The sequence below is a fragment of the Cheilinus undulatus genome, linkage group 12 (genome assembly GCF_018320785.1).
Source record: "Cheilinus undulatus linkage group 12, ASM1832078v1, whole genome shotgun sequence".
Classification (NCBI taxonomy): domain Eukaryota; kingdom Metazoa; phylum Chordata; class Actinopteri; order Labriformes; family Labridae; genus Cheilinus; species Cheilinus undulatus.
This window is the reverse complement of record NC_054876.1, coordinates 37,920,510-37,945,344: the sequence shown is the minus strand read 5'-3', so window position 1 is coordinate 37,945,344 and position 24,835 is coordinate 37,920,510. Positions and strand designations below refer to the sequence as shown.

The 24,835-nt window shown below is 39.7% G+C and overlaps 1 protein-coding gene across 1 annotated transcript; it reads left to right on the top strand.

Moving 5' to 3' along the window:
• Positions 1–10,087: 10,087 nt before the first annotated feature.
• On the top strand, positions 10,088–23,674 carry si:ch211-284e13.4 (insulin receptor substrate 1-B). Its single transcript, XM_041802156.1, has 3 exons — positions 10,088–10,436; positions 12,646–15,780; positions 23,605–23,674. Exons 1-3 carry the CDS (start codon positions 10,088–10,090, stop codon positions 23,610–23,612), a joined length of 3,492 nt encoding a protein of 1,163 aa, XP_041658090.1. The 3' UTR covers positions 23,613–23,674.
• The last annotated feature ends 1,161 nt before the right edge of the window (positions 23,675–24,835 follow it).

Below are 24,835 nucleotides of genomic sequence, written 5' to 3'. Positions count from 1 at the left end.
GTATGTAATTGTATTGGTTGTTGTGATCTGTAGAAGCACCTGAGAGATTTTATCAGAATCATCCCAAGGGTGAAGCTTATCAGTCATAGTATTCATCCCATGTACAATGGTGGACTCTATGTTGCAATGAGCAGTAGCCAACACCAAACTAATACATCAAGAGTGTTTTCACACCTGGATCATTTGTAGAAACTATTCAAAACGAGGTGCATGTCCACGTAGGTCTGGCTCATTTGGACAGACAAGGTATGGCTGTTAATAATGATATTGCAGTTATGAGGATAAAACATTTCTGTTACACTGCTGTAAGTGACGTCTTTTGTTCACTGCTAGCTATTGATTGAAGTGAACATGTTTTTGCCGAGTCGTCAGTAAAAGATCAGCTTAAATGTTGGGTTTCCTTCAATTTGTTCCAAATGTCTCCAAAAATCTGCTTGATTTCAAATTTATGCAAAATTTGCCGTACTGTCTCTTTATCAATGGAGGCCATTTCTGCTATACTGAGGGGTTGATCATTTTCAATGATTTGTTAAGTTTGTTAAATGCTTTAAGATTTTGAGGTGCATGGGCACCCAGAACGTCCATCGTCTTGGACATTCTCTCTGCCTTCACAAAATCATTCAAACACACGTGACATGCAGTGTTCCCCATACACCTCAGTTTATGTACCAAAAGATTCAGCTGCTGTTTTGTTCAATTTCACCAAAAATTTCAGGTTAATGCATTGCTCAACTTTAGAGCTAATAACTTTCAGACGCATTAGCAAAATCACAGGCACTTCAATCTAGCAGTGGAATAAAGATGTCACCTATCAGAAACTTACTGCAGTTGCATGTGAATACCCAACCTTTAACCTTTAACATTTGGTATGACTGTCAACCACGTGGTTTTATCCTCACAAGCACAGTCTCATTATTCAATAGCCATTCCTCGTATGTGAGAACAGCAACCACACTCTGATATGAGGCAAAAAAGTAAGCCCAGATTGCCAATAGAAGGTGGTCTATGCCCGCTTCTATTCAAACTCTTGAGTGGGTCATTTGCAGTGAGAATGCAATCAACTCAGCAACCAGAAGCCTCTACTTTGGGCAAGCTGTTCTTCTCATGCTGTTTCATATCACTGTTGGAGATTATCTACCAAAACTTACAGATGTTACAGTTTAAAGAATTGCCACATTATTTGATGACCTTCAGCTGCATGTGTTGTTTATTGTCATAGTTACAACACAGATGTTGAAAATGGCAAGAGTACTCACGAATGCCTCCTTATTTTTCATTGCCAGATCAAAGTTCACTCTTCAGATATGTCTTTAATGGGAACTAAACAAAGAAACATTCACAAAGGCTAACAACTCATGTAAACTACCTCAGGGGCATCTGGTTCAAAGTCGCCAGTTGCATGGGTTAAACCACAACACTGAGAGAGTTATAAAAGTTCCTCTCTTTCATTCATTCACACTGATGTACATGCTTTTTAGCTTTTGTACTTTATCATGAGTGGTGTCACTTTTAGTAAATGTGGTCTTTGGCCCAAATGATGAATCTTTCCTGCTCCAAGTCAACCAATCACTCATTATTTTGGTAGCTCAGCTAGCTAGCTAGCCTCTAGGAGCTGTTCCACGATACAAAGTGTCAGTGATACATATGGCATTTGTGGCAACCAAAGGAAAAAGCCAATAACCTACACACTACAGGTGTGAAAACACCCTAAAACATATTCACAGTCATTTCAGCTGGAAGGCACTGAGTAGGTCAGTCAGGGTTAAGTGCTAAGATCAGTGATTGCTGTGAATGAACTTTTTATTTATGAAGCTGCGTGATCCAAACCTGTCAAACAAAGCACATGGTTTGTTTATCCGACTGACAGATAGATATTGAAACTATTTTCATTGCTAAGGCTGTTGAGTTTTACACCATTCCTTGGGATTTATTCACACTAATTTATCAGTCTAACTGTATCTTAAAATAAGAATATACTCTAAAACCCAGTTTAGATTAATTTGATGATAAATTCTTTAAATTTCAACAGTTAGTTAAAATTAGGTTTTAGGAAAATGCCACTGTGTGATGGACATGATTTATGACTGATCAATGCTCATCCAGTTTATTTTGTTGTTTTTTTTTACCTTCATGATATTATGAAAATCCCAGCAATATGTATTGTTTTAATGATGTATGCATTGCTTGTAACATTTTCTACCAAATTTTAGATGACATACACAACCTGCGATCAAGACTGAAACTGTTCTGCTCACCACCAGAGTTTCATGCAGCCTCACCTACAGTTAAACATGCTGCTTGAATTCCTGAATGCATTAAAATGCTGTTCTGAAACTCAGCCATACAAAAAGGACTGGATTAATGTGACATACTGCATATCTTCTGGGCAATTATATGCAGAAAGTTTGAGTCAACTGAAATGATCATCTTCAATAATGTGCTGCAGTGGATTGAGCCTTTCATGTACACTGCCATCTTCCACAGGAGAAAATATCTGTCTGGGACTTGAACTCTTCAGCTACTATCTGCTTTTAGGTTTCCAGGACCACAGACAGACTGTATCTAAGGTCCTCTGAGGAACAAAATATTCACCAACTTCCAACTGTGCCCAACCCCTGGGGAACCATGTTGAATGTTACAGACCATATGGGGGAAGCAACTATACCAGAAGGAGAGGTCAGGGTCTTATGAGTCATCTCTATTTTGCTGAGAAATCTGTAAATACTGCACATTTGTACATATAGGTTGTCTTTGTGTCCTGTTGGGATGGGGGCTTTTTAGTTAAGTTTTCTCTGCTCGAATTCCCTAAACCCCTGACAAAAAAAGGAGGTAACACACAAGGGCTTCATCACAGTGCATCCAACAAGCCAGGAACTGCATTGTTCAATCACTCTCTGTTGGCTTGCTTATTCGCTGCCACAGCACTGATGTCAAAGCAACAATGGAAAGACAATATCAAGACGGGACTTTTCTCCAACAACAGTTATTATCATTGGGAGCTCACTGCTTACTACTTCTAGCATACTCTGGTTTTTCAAACTTAGCTTAAAAATGGACATCTGAGGACTTCACTATCAAGTTGCTAGACCCGTCTAGCATGAATAAATCCCTGACAAAGTGGAAACAAAGGAATCTGGATAAAAATGAATATGATGTTTGGATGATATTTTGATGGGTATCTTAAGGGAAAATAAGTTATTATATTGCATTAAGTTGGCTCTACTTTCTAGATTTTTGATCAATTTGCCAAATAGATAGATCTCATCAAAACTGAATGGACTGTATTGTTCATTTTGAAAGTGATCTCAATGTGTCTCTGTAAATAAAATGGTTTTAGTGAAGATTGTGTCTAAACATGTTTGTCTTATTGTCTGTTTTTGACTCTTTGTGTTCAGGCAATTTTCCCAAATGCTGTTCTGATTTTACAGTTAACTGAGATTTACAAAAAGCAGAACAGAATATCACTGATAAAATAAAAGCCAGGTAGTCATACTGCAAGTTCTATGCAAGCCATTTATCTGCACAATTTACAATAGTGATCCACATCCTTTAAATCTAACTCATGCCACCAATCATAACAAGCTCTATGGTTTTAAGCAGCTTTTAACATAAGACAAAGTATGGCATATTCAGAGCATCAGGAACACTAGATCTCTCAATCATGAAGAAGAAACAGTAACTCAATTGAAATCTGCTGAGGTGACATGCCACCACAAATCCCTGAGCGAGTTAGAGTGATGCTAACAAGCTTTAGACCAGCTTGTTTTTTACTTTAGCTGGTGTGACTCCACTTCTTTATAGCTGAAAAATCAAAGTCGGGGACTGCCTTGAAATATGCTGTATGCATCTGTAAAAAGTTCAGGATTTATGCAAAGATTGTATTTCCTGATGTAAACAATGACAAAAGTAACAGAACTAAATTGCACTTTCAGTTCTGGATATTTAGATCAGGAGATCCTCTTAAAAGAGACGACATTACCAACTTCTCTATTGTTGATGAGCTATGAATAGAGAATAAATGTATTTTTAAAGGGACTTTGTGAAATCACAAAAACTTCACAAAAAGTCATTTCTTAAAGCAGGATGATCAAGAAATGACATCACTGCCCAAAGACAATATCAGCTCTAAAACTATTTTAATTTCTGCCAATAACAGGGTTGCGATGAGGGCAATGTGATCTGAGTGTCAGGCTACTTTGCCAAATCTTCGTTGGTATTTTGGTTGTGCAATTGTTTCAGCTTTTGCATTTTTCTTTCATGCTAAAGAATGTCATTCACGACAAGAATAAGGGATTGCTTGTTTTTTGTTTTTTTTTTAGAGTGGCAAGTGGATATATGTCAACTGTGTCACACTAATGATTAAGTATAACTATGATACTCAAAAAACTGCATAATCACAGTTAATCAAGGACTACTGTAATGACACAATAACCTACATAACTGGAAACTTGGCAACCTCACAAGCCAGATTGCTGAATTGTGTGTTTCTCTGTGTCATGCTGCAGATCAGTCAGTTAACTGGCTTTACCATCCCGGCTACTCTTGCCCTTATGTGACCCACTGAGCCACTTGGTCAGATTTTGATGCTACCCTCTTGGTTCTCCTTTGGCTGTTTGACCTCCTGGATGACTGTCATTTTGTTTTGGCCATCCTCTGCTGTGTAAAGATCCTGCTTCACTGCTGCTGTCCTGGTCTAGTTCAAAGTGGTGATCTGCCTCATCTATGGGCACTCTCTCCAACACAGACATCTGATTCAAATTTACCATGTCACTGCTATTTCTTTGTGGTTTCTTAAAGGCTCATTCAGAAGTATCAAGGGGTACCTTAGGGCAGCGGTTCAAAACCTTGTGTCCTTAGGTCCCCCCCACTCGTTTTGATTAAAGGTCACGTATTTTACCCTTTTAAGACAAGTTTATATTGGTGTCAGAGGTCCGCAAAACATGCCTGTGAAGTTTGTTGCTGAAAAAAACACTCCAGTAAAGGATTTTTGCATGCCTAAAAAACCCCTCTGTTTCAGCCCTGCTCAGATTGAGCTGTTTCTGTATCTGTGGCTTTAAATGTTACTGAGCTGTCTGACTCTGCCCCTCTCAGGAAATGGATGTGACTTAATGGATCAGGAGAGGAGGGCGGAAATTTCTTCCAAGCAGGGAGGGCCAACCGAACTGGGGGGCGGTGCTAACTCCCCACATGACATCATGAGGGGAAAATCTGAGACAGCTTGTTTCAGCATGCACTTTCTGAACGGTGGAAAAAGGGAGGGAGGGAATGGATTTTTGTGATTCATAGGGGGATTGTGGACAAGCCGGGGGCACATATTTTTGCTATAAAAGCCTGAAAAAGTGTATTTTGCACAATATGTGCCTTTCAAGAATACTCTAGATTGTAGACTACATACACTTGTTCTTTAAAATGGTCTACAATGTATATAAACTATCCATTATTAGGAAACTGTATAAGGGCCACTTTTGGGGTCTGGGAACCACTGCCTAAATGTGTTCAGACATGCATGCTCTCCAGAAAAGTTGTAACTTCTGCTAAATTCTGTGCAGTTAATCTCATATTCAGTCCAACCAATTAAGTTCCAATCTACACCAAGAAATGAGAACCTCCTTGAAAACCCACTTGCTGTTCAATGTCTGTGTCCTGAACATTACCACCACATAGGTCTGTGACATGAAGATGACTTTAAATCCACCCACACAAAGGAGAGAATACCCAGTTAACTCATGAACTTTACAATTATAGGGTATACTTTCTCTGACTTTTGCACTTTGGTGATCTGCAACACATTAAAGATGAATTCAATACCACTTTTTGCAGGTAGGTCAAAGCCAGCCATAAACACTTGACAGTGCAGCCATTATTAACATGGTTGGTAACTCAAACACAAACCATCTAATGAAATCACATGTCACACAATCAGCACCATGGACAGCACTACACATCAAACAGCCATAGGAACTCAAAAAAGGCATTTTTCTACCCTCTCACATATGTCTATTACTTGATATCAGCAAAATATCACTGAATAATTCCAAATACACAGCTAAAATGACTGAGGCTGAAAAAACAATGAACAAGAACGTAACGTAATAATGGTAACAACTAAACATACATGGACATAGTTTGTGTGCATTAAGAGAGTAAGCAGATTTAAAGGGTTAGCTTTTAGACCTAATTAATGTTGCAATCAGGATACTAAAAATTAGTTTTAGAAATGTAACAAATATCAACATTATTTTTATATATATTTTCAAATGTTGTGGCTTTTCTTTAGGTTGATTTAATGTTGTGTTTTTTTCACACTTGTTTACATTTTATTATTGCTTTTGTAACTAAACAGTCCCTTTTAAATAAAGTTAACATTAGTAACATTTTTTTAAGCTTTCAAAGCCATTGCCACTTATAAAGGTCATAAGGAAAAGATCAATTGTGACCATGTGGATGATAAAGAGAAGGAAAACAGAAAATAAACTGACACTGCAATAAATAAATAAAAAAACAGGTACAGGTGCAATATTCAGGACTTCATAAATTAGATATAATTAGATATCAAAACTAAGTCTACCAGCCTTTACATCTAAGAGGTTGCTTGCTTCTGTCTACTTATATTTTTGAGTTTAAGTACAAAATTATGACCATTCAAACTTAAAAATGACTACTTTTGTTTCATAAATATCTGTTTTTTAACTGAAATACCCCATTTGGTTAAATATCAACCTTCATAATCTCAAAAATGTATGTATTTTTTTCTAAAAAGTTTTGACCTTTGTTTTTTTTTAAGTAAACTTTGGGGTGCTTTGAAAAGCATAAAGTCAACCTAGAATTACCATGAATATGCAGATCATTAGTATCCCAATCACAATCATATCATTTGCCCTTTTCCTGAAATCACATCAACATTTAGGTCAACAATGAATAGGATTATTTCAGTATGCACTTGGCAAAACTTGCGTTTTTTTTTTTTTTTTTTTTCACTGTTCAGTTGGTGTTCATGGAGGGAGAAATGCATCGGAGCAGTGGTGTGTGGTGTGTGTGTGTGTGTGGGCTCGTGGCCCAATTGTTGAAAAACACGTGCTAAAGTGCCCTCTTGGGAGACAAAACATGTGTTAAAGTGCCCTCTTGGGAGCCAAAACACGTGCTAAATTGCCCTCGAGAGCCATCACGCATGCTAAAGTGCCCTCTTTGGAGCCAAAAAACACGTTAAAGTGCCCCCGAGAGCCAAAACATGTGCTAAAGTGCCCTCTTTGGAACCAAAACACACACTAAAGTGCCCTCTAGGGAGCCAAAACGCATGCTAAAGTGCCCTCTAGGGAGCCAAATCGCATGCTAAAGTGCCCTCCTGGTTGGCGAAACACACTAAACTGCCCTCTTGGGTGGAAAAAACTCCAGAAGACCATTAGGACCAAGAAATACTGACTTTTATGTTGGGACCTTTTTTTAACCATATTGAGCCAGATCTATATCTCATAGAACCAGTTTGGATTATCTGGTGCTAATATGGTGTTAAAATGCACACGAATACAGGAAATGGCATCTACTTAATCGAAAATGTTCTGGGGGAAGACCCCCAGACCCCCTTGGGATTTATCTATTTATTTCTGTGTGTTCTTCACAGTCCAACGTTGAATCTACACAGTTCTTGTGGATAGTGATCCTAACAACAAACTAACTTGAGTAGTCTGTCTAGTTAGTCTGTTTTAAGGCTATATAATGTGCCATTTGTATAACATATAAACATGTCTAAAGTGCCCTCGAAAACACGCGAAACTTAGTGCCCTCTTCAGTGGCGAGAACGCACTGTATGTGCCCTTTTTTTTTCTTTATGTCTCTGCCCTTGAAAAAGTCTGTGCACACCACTGCATCAGAGTGTGTTTCTGAAGTCTACATGGCTTCCTAATAAAGGTGTGATGATGGCATGTCAGAGTGTGCATAACAGGACAACACAACTTCCTGTTGAAGATTTGATACCGACATGCAGCAAAATATGTGTCAAAGAGTGTTTTTCCATTATGTGAAAATACAGGCATTTATTTTATCAGAAACATAGCTTTGAAGATTTTGTTATTAATTTCTACATTATTCAATCAGCAGTCTAAGGGATGTAGAAGGTTTGTTTTTCATTAGTACATCTTGACTGGGGTGATTTGAGGTCTTTGAATTAACAAAGGCTGCCTTGACAGATAAAAAAAAGGTTGAGAAATCTTGACATGTCTGATATCAGCAATAATCCAACATTGAGAATCCCTATTAAATCCATGGTAGAACTATTGTATTGGATTTCAGTAGATACAAAAGTAGTCATCATGCTATGGCACATCAGTATAAGCACATTCACTTCTCGTTCCCAGACTGCTAAACTAGCATCTTCTGCAGGCGTTCCCTCATTTTTTTGTTCAGCCATCTGCCAAGTATCAAAAGAAACCATGAAAACTTGTGTCTGATCATTCTCGTGATCATAAACGTAGTTTTTTTTCCTGTTGAACACAGTGTTCCTCTGAGCATCTCATCAGTCCTGAAGCCTCTTCTGACATTTGACTGGCACCGGCTTCGAGGTGCCAGTCTGGCAGAAGCCGCATCAAGTCAAACACAGAGAGGACAGGGGAAAACAGAAACTGAGCAGAGTGGCCTTCAAAATTAAAGCATAGAAAGTTGCTTTTCATTAAACACCCACAAAATGCAGAATACATTTCGTTTATTCATGATCATACAAAACTGTCATTTCTACAGAGCCTGACCAGCGTACTTGGAAGAATAAAAGGGCACAGGGATAATGTAATAGCCTTTAAGAAGAGTTACTAAAAACACTGGTTCAAAACTGGTTTTGAGTTGGCTGTAGCCTACTTTTCATGACATAGGTATGTAGTTGTTCAACGAAAACTTGTCAGATGTATGCCAAGAATGCTGCTGATAGTAAAGCTACTCACTCATACAGATGTAGAAAGTTGTTGAGCAGTCTTCGACATGGCGCCATGTTGACTTTCTATAGCCATAATTGACCACACCTGGATGACAGAGGTAGGTACAAGAGAGCAGCTAAGGGTTAGCAAAAAAATGTGAAAGATACACAACGTGCATGTAGCTAGTTTTGTTAGTTAGTCAATGTGCTAGTTAGCTCGTACAGCCACATTACAATAAACTGTACTTTGGGTCATAAAATTTATTTACTTGCCTGGAAGAATCCCCGAAAGACATGTACTGACCAACACGGCACTAAGGCTATTTAAGTGGCTAAATTAGTCGACACGACCCGACCTAAAAGGTAGCCGCAGTGTAACCGCTAAGTTCAACTTATTGGCTACAAACATCGTTGTCGTGGTTACAACTGGTGAAGCCAAGAATCATCGAGAAATAAAAGTAAAAAAAACGTATTATAACCCATTACTATGTTTTCATTGGAATGTTAAAATCTATTTACAGCGGTTTGAGTAACAACGAAGAAAGCTAACGGCCAGCCAGGATGAACGTCACCAAGCAACAGCGGTGCATACAGTCCACCGTTCATGATAAATGTAAGTCTATATTAAAGGTTAAAAGCATGAGTAAGGAAAAGCAATTATTGTCTCAGAATCTTAAATCGTCTCTCAAAGCCAGCTTAATAGAGAGCCACTGATAAGCAGGTGTTGGCGCCTCTGCAGGGCTTATCATTCAATTCGGCCGTTGTTTTATTTTGAAAATCACCGCCGGAAGTTCTTGTATTTCTGTGCGTAGCTTTACAGGGGTTGGTGAGACTGACAGTAGGCAACCTCAGACAGGTGGAGGAGACGACTTGAAGCAGCTGAACTGCACCGTGGTTGGACCTGATCGGGCAGGACTGGGCTGGGCTACGGGGCGAGCAGCGGTGGACGCTGTGCACGCTCGGTGCACGGACCCTCCTGCAGCTGCTGGATTCAGAGGATGAGACCAGATCCAAAACATGGTTTGGCTGATTTCTCCATCCTGATCCTCCGCTTATATGCTGGACACTTAAATGTGGACACAGGGAGGACGAGGGATGTAGCTGCAATGGATTAAGAGGAGTACGCTCAAACTTCGATATTTTTCCTGAGATTTTTTGGCATATTATATTTATTGCCCTGCCTTGGCCATGGAGAACCAAGCAGCCGAGCCGCAGAACTATGAAGACGTGCAGAAAAGCGGCTATCTCCGCAAGCATAAATCAATGCACCGGCGGTTCTTCGTGCTGAGGGCGGCCTCGGAGCATGGTCCTGCTCGACTGGAGTATTATGAAAACGAGAAGAAATTCCGCAGTAAATCACCTGTGCCCAAAAAAGTCCTGAGCCTGGAGACCTGCTTCAACATCAACAAGCGGGCAGATTCCAAAAACAAGCACATGATAGTCCTTTATACCCGCAGCGAGAGCTTTGCCATCGCTGCAGACAGCGAGGAGATCCAAAATGAGTGGTACCAAGCGATGCTGGACCTTCAGTGCAACTGTAAGACATGAGAAGACTGATGTGATTCCTACTGTCTGTTTCTGCATCAGGCCTATCCTGCCGTAGGCTGTTTGTTCTCCATTTACTATTTGGCTCGGCCATGCCTCATCGTTCATTGTATATCACCTGCTCGAATATTGAGATTTTTTGATTCAGGTCTATTTATACATTTCGATTTAAAAAACAAGTCATAGTGATGCACTATAAACGGTGTGTTTTTAAGCAAGAGGCAGGTGGATCCTTCTAAACGGGGTACACCACCACGCTATGGGCGGCATGTGCTGTGTTTGTGCTGCACAATCTCAATATATTACAGTTATAACCTGCGGATCATTATTAGACTTAAGATTGCATTTTTATGCATTCAGTAGCACATATATGCAATGATAATAATCGACCGATCGTCTTTTTGTCCAAAATGCAGCTCATGTCAAACGATGGTGTATTTTTGCATGGCGCAGTGGGCATATAGCAACCATCCAACGGATGCATCATATAGTAGTAGCCTATCGTGGTGCACTCCGCTGAAGCCTGTGTTTTTGTTTTTCTGCACAGCGCTGACTGCCGCTCGCCTAACCTACATTTGTGTTACTTGGTGCTGCTGCTGGTAGGGAAGAGAGGGCATCGTCAGTGCGCTCTCACTGAAAAAAATGTGTTTCTGTTGGTTATCCTCGTGTTTACGTTGTTATCCTTATGCTGGAGCCGAACACCACCACCCACCCTCCCTGTTATCCTCAGCATTTCAGATAACAGGGACTGAGTGGGGCTTGCCCATCTGGAATGTTTTCATGAAGCTGAACAGACCCCCATTTTGTTAAATTTATGTCTCCAGACATCGACAATAAAACGATGTTCTTAGTTTATTGCAAGGAAAACCTATGCATGGGCATGCAGTACGATATTTAAGCAGGTTTATTTACAGTAGGTTATTGTGATTCCTATGGGAAAAACCTCCAATGAATTGAATATTTTTCTTGAGAAAAGGGAGGGAAAACACCCCTTCTGTTAGTTGTTTTGCAAATGTGACATGGGCTGTATTCCCACATATTTAATTAGCTTTTTATTTTGAAAATTCTATCATTTTTTGTATGATTGCAATTGAGCTGAACTACCACACATTATTCACTATTCAGCATTATGCTTTTATTAAATGTATACCATTCCTCCTGAGAACAAAACAATTTTAGAGTCGAAGTTTAATTTATGGCGATGTGTTAACTGCAAAGTGGTTAGTTAGCAGACACAGTGTATCTGTAATTATGTAGCATTTATCAATAGAGGAGCAAAATATTACATTTTAGTGTCAACTACACTCATTTGTCCACATATTTTCAATCAGTGGTGTAGTGGTGCATGTAGAAGTCAGTATACTCTTAATTTATGCCTCACATCTTTTAGCGACCCATCTTGGAGAGGATAAACAGCTTGTTGTAGACTGCACCAGCATATTTGGTATACCTGAAGTTAGGCCTTTGGTATTAGCACATTGACACTCAACTTCTCCTGCTTCCCTCTTCATAATATTATCGAATTATGACGATGGAAGTAAGGTGATAAAAGTAGCACCACCAGCTCTGTTTGCATCAGCCAACCAACAAAGGCCATAACAAGTACAAGTCAATTAGAGATAGACTAAGGCAAGTTCCTTCTCCATCCGAAGAAAATTACAACATACTACTTAATGTTGATGTGCATCAGAGGGGATTTAGAAGTGGAGACTAAAAAATAAGTGGGTATACTCAGTATACTAGGGGTGCACAGATGCATTGGTTTAACATCGGTATCAGCTGATATCAGCCCCTTTGACAAACATCTGCAGAGAATGTGTGGATGAACAAATATCAGCTGTAGATGTTTGCTGTTGTTTCCAGTTAATTTAATACTGGCATATAGCTCACCTGACTGCTGATTTATTGAAGAGATTTATCTTTGGGGCAACTCTAATCTGTTTTTGTGGTCAAAGATGACAGAAATTGTTGCCATTATGGTAGTGTTACCCCAAAAGGAGTATTTAAAATAACATAAGCATCCGTTTCAGACATGACTAAACTGTTATTTTAAACACAATTTATACATTATACCTACATATACCCAGCAATTCACCCAAGTCAATCAGTGTTTTGACATGATGTGGTTCTGGTGAAAATATACAGTCCTTTTGGTGTTTTCAATATTTATAATTATTTCTCTGTTGTTGTTGTTTTTGTAGGTAAGACTCCTGAAGACTATGGGAGTAGTGGAGAGTGTAGCTCACCGTCTCCTGTTCCAACCTTCAAGGAAGTATGGCAGGTCAAGGTTTGGCCTAAAGGTCTTGGACATGCCAGGAACTTAGTGGGCATATACCGGCTGTGCCTAACTGACAAGACGGTCAATTTTGTCAAACTCAACTCTGATGTGGCATCCGTGGTGTTGCAGCTGATGAATGTTCGCAGGTGTGGCCATTCAGAGAACTTTTTCTTCATTGAGGTGGGTCGTTCAGCGATTACTGGTCCAGGAGAGTTCTGGATGCAGGTCGATGACTCGGTGGTGGCTCAGAACATGCATGAAACCCTTCTGGAGGCCATGAAGGCCCTGAGTGAGGAGTTCCGGCAGCGCAGTAAATCTCAATCTGTGGGGACGTCTTGTGGAGGTGGTACTGCCTCTAATCCCATCAGTGTCCCGAGTCGTCGTCATCATCCAAACCTGCCACCGAGCCAGGTGGGCTTCTCTAGGCGCGCCCGCACAGAGACCCCTGGAGGAGGCAGCAGCACCAGCACTTCACCAACATCACGCCACGGATTCCCAAGGGCGCGAACTGCCAGCATCGGCGCCAGGTCGGAGGAGAGTGGAGCCAGTGCAAGAGGGACGTGGGCGAGCTCCAGCCCAAGTCTTAATGGTTCCTGCTCAACTACACCAACACTAAGGCCAAAGCCCACCAGGGCCCCAACTCCAGCTAAAATAACCCTTAGTCTTGCACGTTACACACCTAATCCTGCCCCCTCCCCTGCACCGAGTCTGTCCTCTAGCTCTGGTCATGGCTCTGAGTGTGGCCTGGTGGGGGCAGCAGTGGGAGGCATGACTATCTGCTCCTACCCTCGGGTCTCTCAGAGAGTTTCTGTTTCAGGTTCACCCAGTGACTACGGCTCTTCTGATGAATATGGCTCCAGTCCTGGGGAGCACTCTCTGCTCGTTCCCAGCCTATCTGGCCATCATGTTCATGGAGAAGGCTCATCCAGCTACATAGTGATGGGACAGCGAGAGGGTCTCCTTGGTTCCCATCATCGCTCCAAAGGTCGCAGGATTTTGAGACGTGCATCCAGCAGGGAATCCGAAGCAGAACGCAGACTATTAAGCAAGAGGGCTTCCCTCCCTTTGGCAGCTCATGAGCGACTGATTCCACATAGAAAAGATGAAGATGACGAAGATGATGAAGAATACGCTATCATGTCCCAGAGTGGTAGCCGAGGGAGAGCTGATTTGCACCACAGCTCAGGAGTCCTCACAAGTGGCGTTGACGTGGGGGAGATTAGAAAGAGGGCCGACAAAAGTCGGGGAGAAGTTGATCCAGGAGGTGTGGACAGCGGCTACATGTCCATGTTGCCTGGAGTGACATCTCCTCCTGTTTCACTCTCTCTCTCAATAGGTATGTCAGACCCCAGCGCCAAACCCGGGGCAGATGATGAGTATATGGCCATGACCCCCAACAACAGCGTCTCCCCGCCTCAGCACATCCGCCAGCCCAGCTCAGAAGGCTACATGGTCATGTCTCCTAACAGCAGCAGCTCCACAGACCTGCACGGACTCGGCATGTGGGATGGCAGGGGCAGCATGGAGAGCCGGGTGGCTAGTGACTACATGAACATCTCACCTGTGTGCAGTCGCTCTGCCTGCAGCACACCACCCTCCCACCCTGAGCAGCACCAACTGCAACCAAAAATGTTCAACTCCTACTTCTCCCTGCCACGAGCATATCAGCATACTCTGTACACTCGCTTTGAAGATGACTTAAACAAAGGGGAAGGAAAAAAGGACAGCAGCGGGCTTGATACTGCTGGAAGGGGAGGGGGGGTGGGGTACAGCAAGAGAAACAAAATTGCAGTTGGCTCTACAGGAGGTTGTCAACTCTCCATGTCTTCCTCTTCTTTCTCCTCCAGCTCAGCCAGCAGTGAAAGCCTGGAAGACAAGTCCATGTCTGCAGGGAGGGGACTAAGTTTATTGAGGACTGGAGCAGAGTTCAAGAGCGCGGGGACATGCACAAAAGAAGGGCGTCACCATCAAAAACGTGGATCAAGCAGTAAGAGCCCAAAGCAACAAAGGAGGGGTCGCCCCTTGAGCATGTCATCAGACATAGCCAAAGCAAACACTCTGCCCAGGGTGAAGGAGAATCTGCTGCCGTCAGTGTCTCCAAATGTTGGTGAGTATGTCAGTATTGTGTTCAAGGAGGACGAAAAGTACAATGGAGGGAGACGTGTGGGATCGAAACACGGACAGCCTGTGATCCATGGGACACTCAGGCCCATCAATCAACCACTTCTCTGCCATGATAATCCTGCAGCCCTTCCTCGTAGCTTCTCCGCACCCTTGTCGTCCTCTGCAGAGTACGTCAGCATGGATTTAGGGAAGCCCTCTGTGCCCCTGACTCCTGTTAGATCGACATTCAGCACCCCACAGGGCTCACCAGCTGTTGCCCCAAAGGCCCGACATGAACATGGCACGTCTTCTCCTCTGGCAGCAGAGGGCAATACCAGTTACAGAACAAAAGTAAAGATGGCAGCCTTGCCAACAGACTCCCCTGCTCCATTTACGGACAGCAAAGGTTCAGATCCCAGCATTTCAGCAAGACCTGCCATCCACTCGGGTCAATCCTTATCCATGGAGCAGGAGGCAAACTTGGGCTTTTCTCCAGTCAAGTCCTTCCAGTCTCCTGAGCGCAGCAGCAGATTGGTCCGAGGTGACCAGCAGGGACGGCAGAGCCACCGCTCAGAGACTTTTAACTCACCTCCCTCGCATCCACGCCACCCACCCTCTTCTACCTCCCTCTTCTCGGAGGGCAGCCAGGCAGCGAATCATCGGCACGGTTTGGATTGCTCACCTTGGGAGAACAGGCAGACAGCTGGTTTATCTGCCACACCTCCACCACAAGCCTCCACCTCATCTGCTGAACAAGGCCTTAACTATATTGACCTTGACTTGGCCGTTAAGGAGAGCCCTCAAGCTGGAGTGGAGCGCACCTCTGCCGCCTACAACATTGGAGGAGGCGCGATGGGCAGCAGTGCTGGCTCGAGCCTCAACACTTATGCCAGTATTGATTTCTATAAGTCAGAAGAACTGAGAGCACACCAGAGCAGCAGAAAAGATGGTCAAGGTAAGAGAAACTGGCAGTGCAGACCAGATCATGCTAAAATTTCTCTTTAACAATGAGGGGGTAAAGAACATTGTGTACCATTAGAGACCTGACTGAGGACAAAATTTGCATGAGGGGAGCAGACATTGTTTACAAGACTAGCTTAAACCGATTCAAATTATAATAAATACAACGTTGTCATAACATTTAATGATACTTTGATCATAAAAAGATTTTTGTTTGTCACAAATCTGAAAGAATTGATTTTGATTTTAATTCAAAAACTGACATTTAAATATTATGAGTTTTTGAACAGGTTAAAGGGCTAAAGTGTGTAACATCAGCCCCTTCTTATAGTAGGACAGGTGAGTCTTGTTTTATTTTTGCACAACTATAATTAATAAGCAAATCAAAGACAAGATATAAAGCAGACATAAGGCAGAAAACTTAGCGGGCTGACTTGATCCTAAATAATATTTAAATATTAAAAAGTAAAGAAACATAAAGTAGACATAAAAAAATAATAGGAACACATGAATATGTTAAAGAACATAAAAATTATCAAAACAAATCATAGAGATATAAGAGCCTTGTCCACAAGGCGGGTGCAAAATCAACACAAAATATTTATTAGCTTTCTTAGTCCTCAGTGATAATAAACAGACCTTTAACTGTTTTTTGAATATCAATCATGAAAATAACCAACTGATTAAGTTTATAATATTAAGTTGTAGCCCTCATTGCCATTGCTTTAATGAACAAGTGAGAACAGAGTGAAGATGTTCAAAATAAATGAGTGGAAAAACTCTATAATTCTTGGTTGTTAGCTGGATGTAAGCTTTTAACACGATGTGCATAATCCACAGACAAAACTCCTGTCTGGCTCTTAGTCACTCCTTTTCACTCTCCTTTTTTCATCCTTTTACTGATGTGTACCTTCGCCTCAAGCTGGAGGGCAGCACCGTGTTTCGGCTGTGGGATTTCTGTAGAGTCTCTTATTATCACAAGTGGGTGTTCAGAGAGCAAAGCCAATTGATTTGTCTGCTGGTAATGAGCCATTACACACAAATGGAGGTAGAGGGGACAGAACACAGGCAAGGTGTTTATGTTCATGTGTGGGTGTGCTGTCGGCTGCAGGATTTCACACAGTGGCTCTAAGGGTTCCCTTATTGCACAATTATTTAATGCTTAACATTGTCGGCTGAAGTGCATTTTTAATGGATTTAAATGAAAATGTAAAAGAAATCCACGTCTTTTTATGTTAAAGAAATCAGTTTATTAAAATGAAAACAAACAGGTAAATATAAATATTAATCAGAAGACTAAATGGAACAAACAACATGTGCTCTTTATTTATTTATTCAGAGCAGCTACAACATTTACATGATTGATATGCTAATTCTTCTCAATCTGTACGTGTACATGTATAATCAGAACAATTCTCTTATTATTTCATTCGTGGGGAGTTTATTTATGTGTTTTACATGCATAGCAAGGCAAAGAAGGCTGTGTTATTTTCTGTAAATTACTCTTTGATTTAATTTCTCACATTGCGATTAGTGATTGAATGAGTCTCTCCTCCTATACGCCACAGCTTTTATCACGCTTTCATATTCTGATTATTGAACTCTATACATGAATTCTGCTTATAGGGAGGATGGCGGCTGCTGTTTATTAATACACAGATAAATAGGCTCGTTAATTGCCAATAAGACGAAAATAATTATGTAGATATCACATAACCACACATGTTGGCATCATTTAGGAGTCATGATGACTTTATTTTTATAGCACCTTAAAAATCGATGACAATTTACAAACTGGTTTGACATACAAGAAAAAGCATCCATTTGAACCAAGAATAGAAACCCAAACCAACATAATAAACCCAAACATCGTGGCTGGGCCCCTGAATGGCTCAGTGACCAGGACCTTGCCAGATGGGATTTGTTTGTTTAATTTAGAGGTAGAGGTTGGAATCGAAAATTGGTTCCAATTGGTTCAATTCATCAATATCATTTACATCTAATCTTAACAATTCCCTTATCAATGTCTGACCACCAAGCAGGCTTAATTTTGGCTGCAATTTTAATTTTAGTCTAAGTTTTAGTCTTTAAATGAAATGCATTTTAGTTTTAGTCACATTTTAGTCATTTTCATCCTTTTAGTTTTAGTCTAGTTTTAGTTGACAAAAACGCATAACATTTTAGTCTAGTTTTAGTCCATACAACGTCCTCACATTTTATTATTTTTATTATTATTTTTTTAAGTCCAAGCATTTATTTTCTTGACTAGATCTGGTACCGAGTCTTGGTAGTGTGTACTTTGCTCATCTACAGCTGAGAGAAAGAATAGCTACAGCTGCATTGTTTTTTGACAGATTTACCCACGGTGGAGAAATATCATGGATTTTGAATGTCCAACAAAAACCGTATTACATTTTTTTCTAATTTTAGTCATCCTGACGAGAACTAAACTTAGTTTTTGTCAGTTTAGGCATCACAGATCTATTTTGGTTCGTCTTAGTCTAGTTTTTGTCACGTAAAAAAGGCTGTCAAGGAACATTTTTAGTCATAGTTTTAGTTGCCGAACAACACACTATTTCCAAGGTTATTATAGTTAACTAGAACTAACTAAATAACTAAAACTAAAATTCAAAAATCATTTCAGTTAACTGAAACTAAATAAAAACTAAGTTCTATCAAAAAAACAAAGACTAATTAAAACTGTATAGTGCACATAAAAGAGAAACTAAAATAGAATAGAATAGAGACAAATATCCTTGGTTTTAGTCTTCCACCCCACCATACTGACTGGCACCTACACCCAAACCTAGGGAGTGTACAACTGCCTGATTGGTTTGGTTAAGACTTCAGACAGTGGTAGTTTTATGTCTTGATTTGTATTTAAACATCATCTTTAAATGAATAAAATGATAAATGAAGAGTAGCCCATTTTGATATATTTTTTAAAATGCATGACGTTCACTGACATGTATGAAGAAAAACAAAAACTTATAAAAACTGAACTAAAACAAAGCATTATAAAACCTTAAACCAAACTTAAAAACCAGCAGTAAAAACTATTCAAACTAAACTGAAATTGAAGTGAAAACAAAATAAAAACTAATGAAAAATCCAAACTATTGTAACCTTGCTTACTTCCACATGCCTTGAAAAATTCAGAAAGAAAGTTGATAGAGCTGCAAAAAGAAACAATTACAAGAGAATATACAGTAGCTTACAAAAAGATAACAGTAATAAAAAAACATTAAAAGTTATTCGAGTAATTAAAAACTTTAAATAATAAATAAGTAGTGACAAAATCATTAAAAAGAGATTTAACCTCCTGAGACCCTGCATGCACATATGAGGATATGACATTTTGGCTTTCCTACAACATAGTAATTTGCTTGAAATGTTGAGAGGATTTGCTTTGAATTTTATGGAATTTGTTTGAACCATTTTGGGAATTTTCTTTGAAATTTGGAAGTATTTTCATGGAAATTTGGGGGACATGTTTGAATATAGTTGGAGAGATCCACTGGAAGTTTTGGAGGATATTTATGTTGGAATTTCCCTTCAGCTTTTTCATGAAAATTTGAGAAATTTGATTTGAAATTTCAAGGCATTTTCATAGAAATCTGAGAAATGTATTTGTAATTTCTTTATGGTTGATCTGAATTTTTTAGTTTTATTTTTGGGCATTTTGTGCCTTTATTGGATAGAGGAGGACAGTGGATAGAGTTGGAAACGGGGAAGAGAGCAGGGAGAGTTAGCAGTAAAGGGCCACAGGCTGAATTCAAACCTGGGCCACCCGCGCACATGGTTCGCACCTTAAACCACTATGCCGTCTGCTCGCCCAGAAAAATGTATCTGGATGTTTATGCTTTAAGACAAAAATTCACTGAAACATTTCAACAAAATATTTGAAACAATCTTGGGATACTTTCAAAATATGTTGAAGAATTTTCACAGGAATTTTTGGTAATTTATTTACGATTGTGAGAAATTTGTGCGAATTTTCAGAGAACTTTGGTACTTTTAAACTAAATTTTATTGAAATGACTCTCCTATCCCTCTCATTGACTGGCTAAAGACCCCCCAACAACTCACCAACTGGTCGATATAATGCCTAAACATCTGCTCTAAAACCAATCTAGTACTTTATTTTCTGCAGCAACAGGACCTTCAAAAAATTTGTAAACACCGTTTCTGGTCATAACTGGTCAAGACAAGGCTGAACTTTTAAATGTATCAGGTCTTGTTGATCCCAAAAGAGTTAATAAGAAACTGAAAATGCTCCCAGGAGGTTAAAAATGAGGGGGAAACAGAAGCAAAACCATGGGGAAAGCCATTACACCAATAAAAGGAAAGATGCAATAAAAGCATCGAAAAATTGATGACAAAAGGAAAACAAGCCAATGTATGGAAGCATAAAATGATCAAAACTTTTGATCACTTTTGGCTTTTATGATCTCTTTAACCAATACTACCCCCTGGCAGTTATACGTCTCTGCAAGGTGTGAAACTGTAGGATAATAAAAGTCCTTGAGGGGTTAAGAAGAAGGGCTGGGGTAATTTTTCATCTTGGCCTTGTACTTCCAAAATTGGATCACTTCATCTTGGAGTTAGAGAATTTGAAGCATTTGAGGTCCAATAACTTTGACCTTTGACCGAGTGGACTTTTATCCACATTTGTAGAAAATCCCTTTAAATTGTTCTTCCAGAATAAAAAAAAATAGATGCTAAAGTAAAATGAATATTGTATTGTGAGAAGCTGACTGTTGTAATACACCAAAGATCTATTTTTTTTTACCGTCTGAAATGGACACAGTCCTAAATTTGGTTTAACTACAATGAAAAGAGATAACGGTGAACAATTCTGAGGAATGGGCAAAGTCAGCATCTTGAATAAGTGATGGATATGTGCAGTTTAAACAGGAGAAGGGAATCGGTGCATAAATGCCAGTTTTCCAATGTAATGTAAATGTTAAAGGAAACCGTAAATGGCTGTACATCTGTCATTTAAGCACTATATTTTCTTGTGATGGGGTCATTTTATAAACAAGTTAAAGTCTTTAGATCCCGAGGAATCAAATCAAATTAGCTCATTATCTCTGACAAAACAGCTTGTTTTCTGAATGTAACAGGATAAATAAGTCAGGATTTCAAGGAAACTGCCAAAATGTATTTGTTATCACAGTAAACTGTGTAAAATAAAATGTATGGTTCATGTCTGTTTTAGAGCCTCCATAAATGTCATCTGGTTTTAGTATTGCAGACAATCATTTGACCCTGAAAGTGCATGTGGTGAGTCAGATCTGTTCAAACAACAGGCCGTTTTTATCATCCCTTCTGTCTGATGAACAAACAGTTATTCTTTGATAAAGTTATATTATAAAACAATTCTTCTCTGTCCACAAGAGAAAAAGAAACCTTTGTGGCAGGAAGCTCTTTGTGTTGTTTTAAGTGGCCTTGTGAAAGAAAAATTCAAACATGCCTTTCAAACTGATAAGTCTGACGCAAAGACAACACCAACTGTTGACATGTACAACAGCGTGCATCACAGGATCCTTTAAGAGAGATAATGTGCAGCATGTGATATTTACGCAAGCAGGAAGTGGGAGCTTTAGATTCAATAAATGTGATATGTTTCAAGGATGTATAATCTAGTTGTCAGATTTTAAACTTTAATTCGATTGTAGTAAAACTCAAACAATACTGATAGCTGTTTAAGTACCAGTCCTGGACACCCCAAAGTGGGAAATGAAAGACTTTTGATTACCAAAGATTTTAGTCTGACTCCTGTTTGTTGTGTAAGTTGCATGAATAAAGCCCAAATGTTTCAGTTTATTTTAGCATTTGAAACAGTGCTGCTTTTCTTTGCTTGTGGCAGCTTTGGGTTAAAGATAGGACTGAAGATCTCCTTTTAGTAAAAAAGATTTGGGTGTTTTCAGTAGTATTGCTTATAAAAATAAGATATTGTACTGTTTTAAAACATTGATCAATCATTTAAACTATTTATATAGAACCTTTCAGACAAATGTATTCAGATACATGTATTAGAAAGAGTAACTGTAAAAAGGTAGATTGTTAAAAGGATTTAGAGACTGACATCTTGTCTTAACAGCAGGCAAGGATCTGACATTGCATTGCATATCATGAACTGTATCCATCAGAGTTAAAATTTATTTTGTTTTTGTACATTGTAAGTCTCGTATTATCTTTTTTTGTCTAACGTCAAGGGACTGCATATGTAAACTAGGCTTTTAGCTATCTCAGGCATGTTTACAAATGTATTTTGTATTTATGTTCATTAATGTGCTCCATCTAGGGCTCTCCTTCTCAAAACCATTTGATTCAAATCTCGATTCACAGCCTACGATTCGATTCACTGAAGACTCATTAACCCAGCATTGTCATATATGACAAGAAGAGACGTGTCTAAATCAAAGTTAAATTACTTTTGAAGCATAAATTAGCGGTGCACCGGTCGATCGGCCGGCCAGCGCCGATTTCCATCGGTGATCGGCCAATACTTTTCTACCTCTACCTACTAAAATGTGAAAAATGAAAGACTAAAGGAACTGATATAATTTAGTAGTTTGGACAGCAATGCTCTAAACTTTTCATTTATATTTGAGAGAACTACCTTGTGCAGTCAAAACAACAAGTTTGTATTGTTTCAATGGTATTGTTCAATGTTTTTCAATAAAATAAGATTGGAACATTGAGGGTGAATGCTGCCAGTTATAAAAAAAATCAGTATCGGCCAAAATCGGAATCGGCAGGTCACGCTTTTTAAAGATCGGTGATCGGTGATTGGCCAGAAAATTGCAATCGGTGCACCCCTAGCATAAATCCTAGCCACTTGTTTTTTTTTCCTCTGAGCGCTATCCACGCCTTTGTAGCTCTTACAGAATGTTTCCTAGCAAGCTTGGAACTTGGGTGACTTTTTGGGCTCTTTAAAGAGTAAATCCACACCAGTAACTCTGACATTTAACACATTTTTATGCATTTATAATCAATTTTCGATCGTTCCTGCCATTAGTGACTAATGCTGTCACCATATTTTCTGTCTGTTTCCCGGAATGCACTGTGACACGCTGTAACAACCAAAGGCAGACTGTACCATCATCACATTGTGCTTTGGTAAACAGCGCATGTGCAAACACTTAGAAACTGGAGGAGACCGCCTGAATGACTCTAAATAGAGAGAACGAGACACAGAGAGGCTGTGACGTGCCCATCTTTGTCACTGCAGACAAAAACAGCTTGGAATAATGAGTCAAATTCCAAAAGCGCAAGGGCTCTTTTTGTAAAAATGTGGATATTTCAAAGACTTTCTGTCACAGAACCATTATTATGGCAAGGCTACAAACTCCTAACCTTGCAAAGCAGGTGGATTCTCCAGTTCTGTGCCTTGTTTACTCCTTTGGTAGCAGCGCACGCACACCTCGGTATGGGACTTTGACGTCACGTGTTTTGTTGGTTTGATTGGCCCATAAAAATGTGACAGACAGAACGTTCATCCAATCACCCTCTGAGTTTTTTTTTTTTTTTTTTTCAAAAGCTCTGCCCTTTCCCAAATGCTCTCTATCAGAGGTTTTCCAGATGAATGTGTGAAACAAATCCACCTGGCGTGTCACGTTAACAAACTCCCCAAACTGTTATCTTCTGAAATGTTTTTTGTTGGAGACTTAAAGTAGATTTACTGTGCAATATTATATAACCTTAAATTACTGACAACACACTAACACTTTGAAATCACAGTTACTGTAAACAGGAGGAAAAAATCTCAATGTTTCAAATGCGTGCCTTCTTTTGTTTCTCTCTCCTGCAGATTGTTGATCTCTCCACACTCGCTCTGTGAGGGGACGGCCCTGCTCTGTTGCCACAACAGAACTGTTCACTGAAGTCTGAACACTGGAAAACTCATCCGCATCCCCGTCTGCTGTTTTCTGTCAACCAAATGTGTGCCAAACACACACACACACACACACACACACACAAATGCACGATGGGTAAGAAAACCTTTAGTTTTTGCTTTGTTTTGAAGAGAATTGACCTCTGACGATCATTTAGCCCCATATGGACAAAGGATGAAAGTTGAAATTTCTGATTGTGTGTGAAGTCAATCACTAATTAAGGTCGATTCACCTGAATGCAGCGCACGAACAATCAAAGAAGTAAAGTCAGAGATTTACAAGGGTTTCAGGGAATCACACAAATGACAATAAAAAATCAATCTGTGTAGCTTTATTCAAAATATGTTACTTATAATTTCCAATTTAATGAACTCTTGTTCTTTGAAGCTTAGCTCATCATTCGTTTGGTCCTACAGGAAAGCTTAAAGCTCATGTGAGGAGGCTTTTTCGGGTTATGAAACAGACTGAAAGTAACATTGACGCTTCAAAATAATCTCTAAAAGTAAAACAGACAATCAGCAACAACATTGACTATTTCTACATACTTAAAAATTATGCCTGGAATCCCAACTGTGAGGGGTAGTTGTCAGGCAAAGTGATAGCGCATTGCAGAAACAGCTTCATTTAACATTTCTTCAGGAAGAGATTTTTTTATAAGTCAGTACGTTTACATGTATGGAAATGTAAGCTTGATAAGGCAGTTTGACTGGAGAGCTGTTCTTGTCTACGTCTACATGCACAGCAGGAACATGTCTGTCTCCACTCTAGTAGATAGTGATATTTCCCCTTTAAGCTAGTTGCTGTGGGGCTTCCTTCTGTTGACCTTACTAACACATGCAAGCAGCTAAACAGCTGTATGTATGTGGAAAGGTGAAACTATATACAAACTTTATAACTCCTACATTTTTTATGCACTCCAGGCATTAGTTTTAGCACTAACCAATTGAATGCCAAACCTCTAAGCTATCATAAAAACCAACAACACAGCTGCTGATATGCTTAATATTTATGTTGTTAATTCTCCAGGATTGAGGTGTATACGTTAAAGAGTAACCTTATCCCCACCCACATCATTTGGGTGTGTTAATCCACCTTTGAGATATTTAATTTAGTACAATTTCAGTCAGACTGGCACATCCAACACAA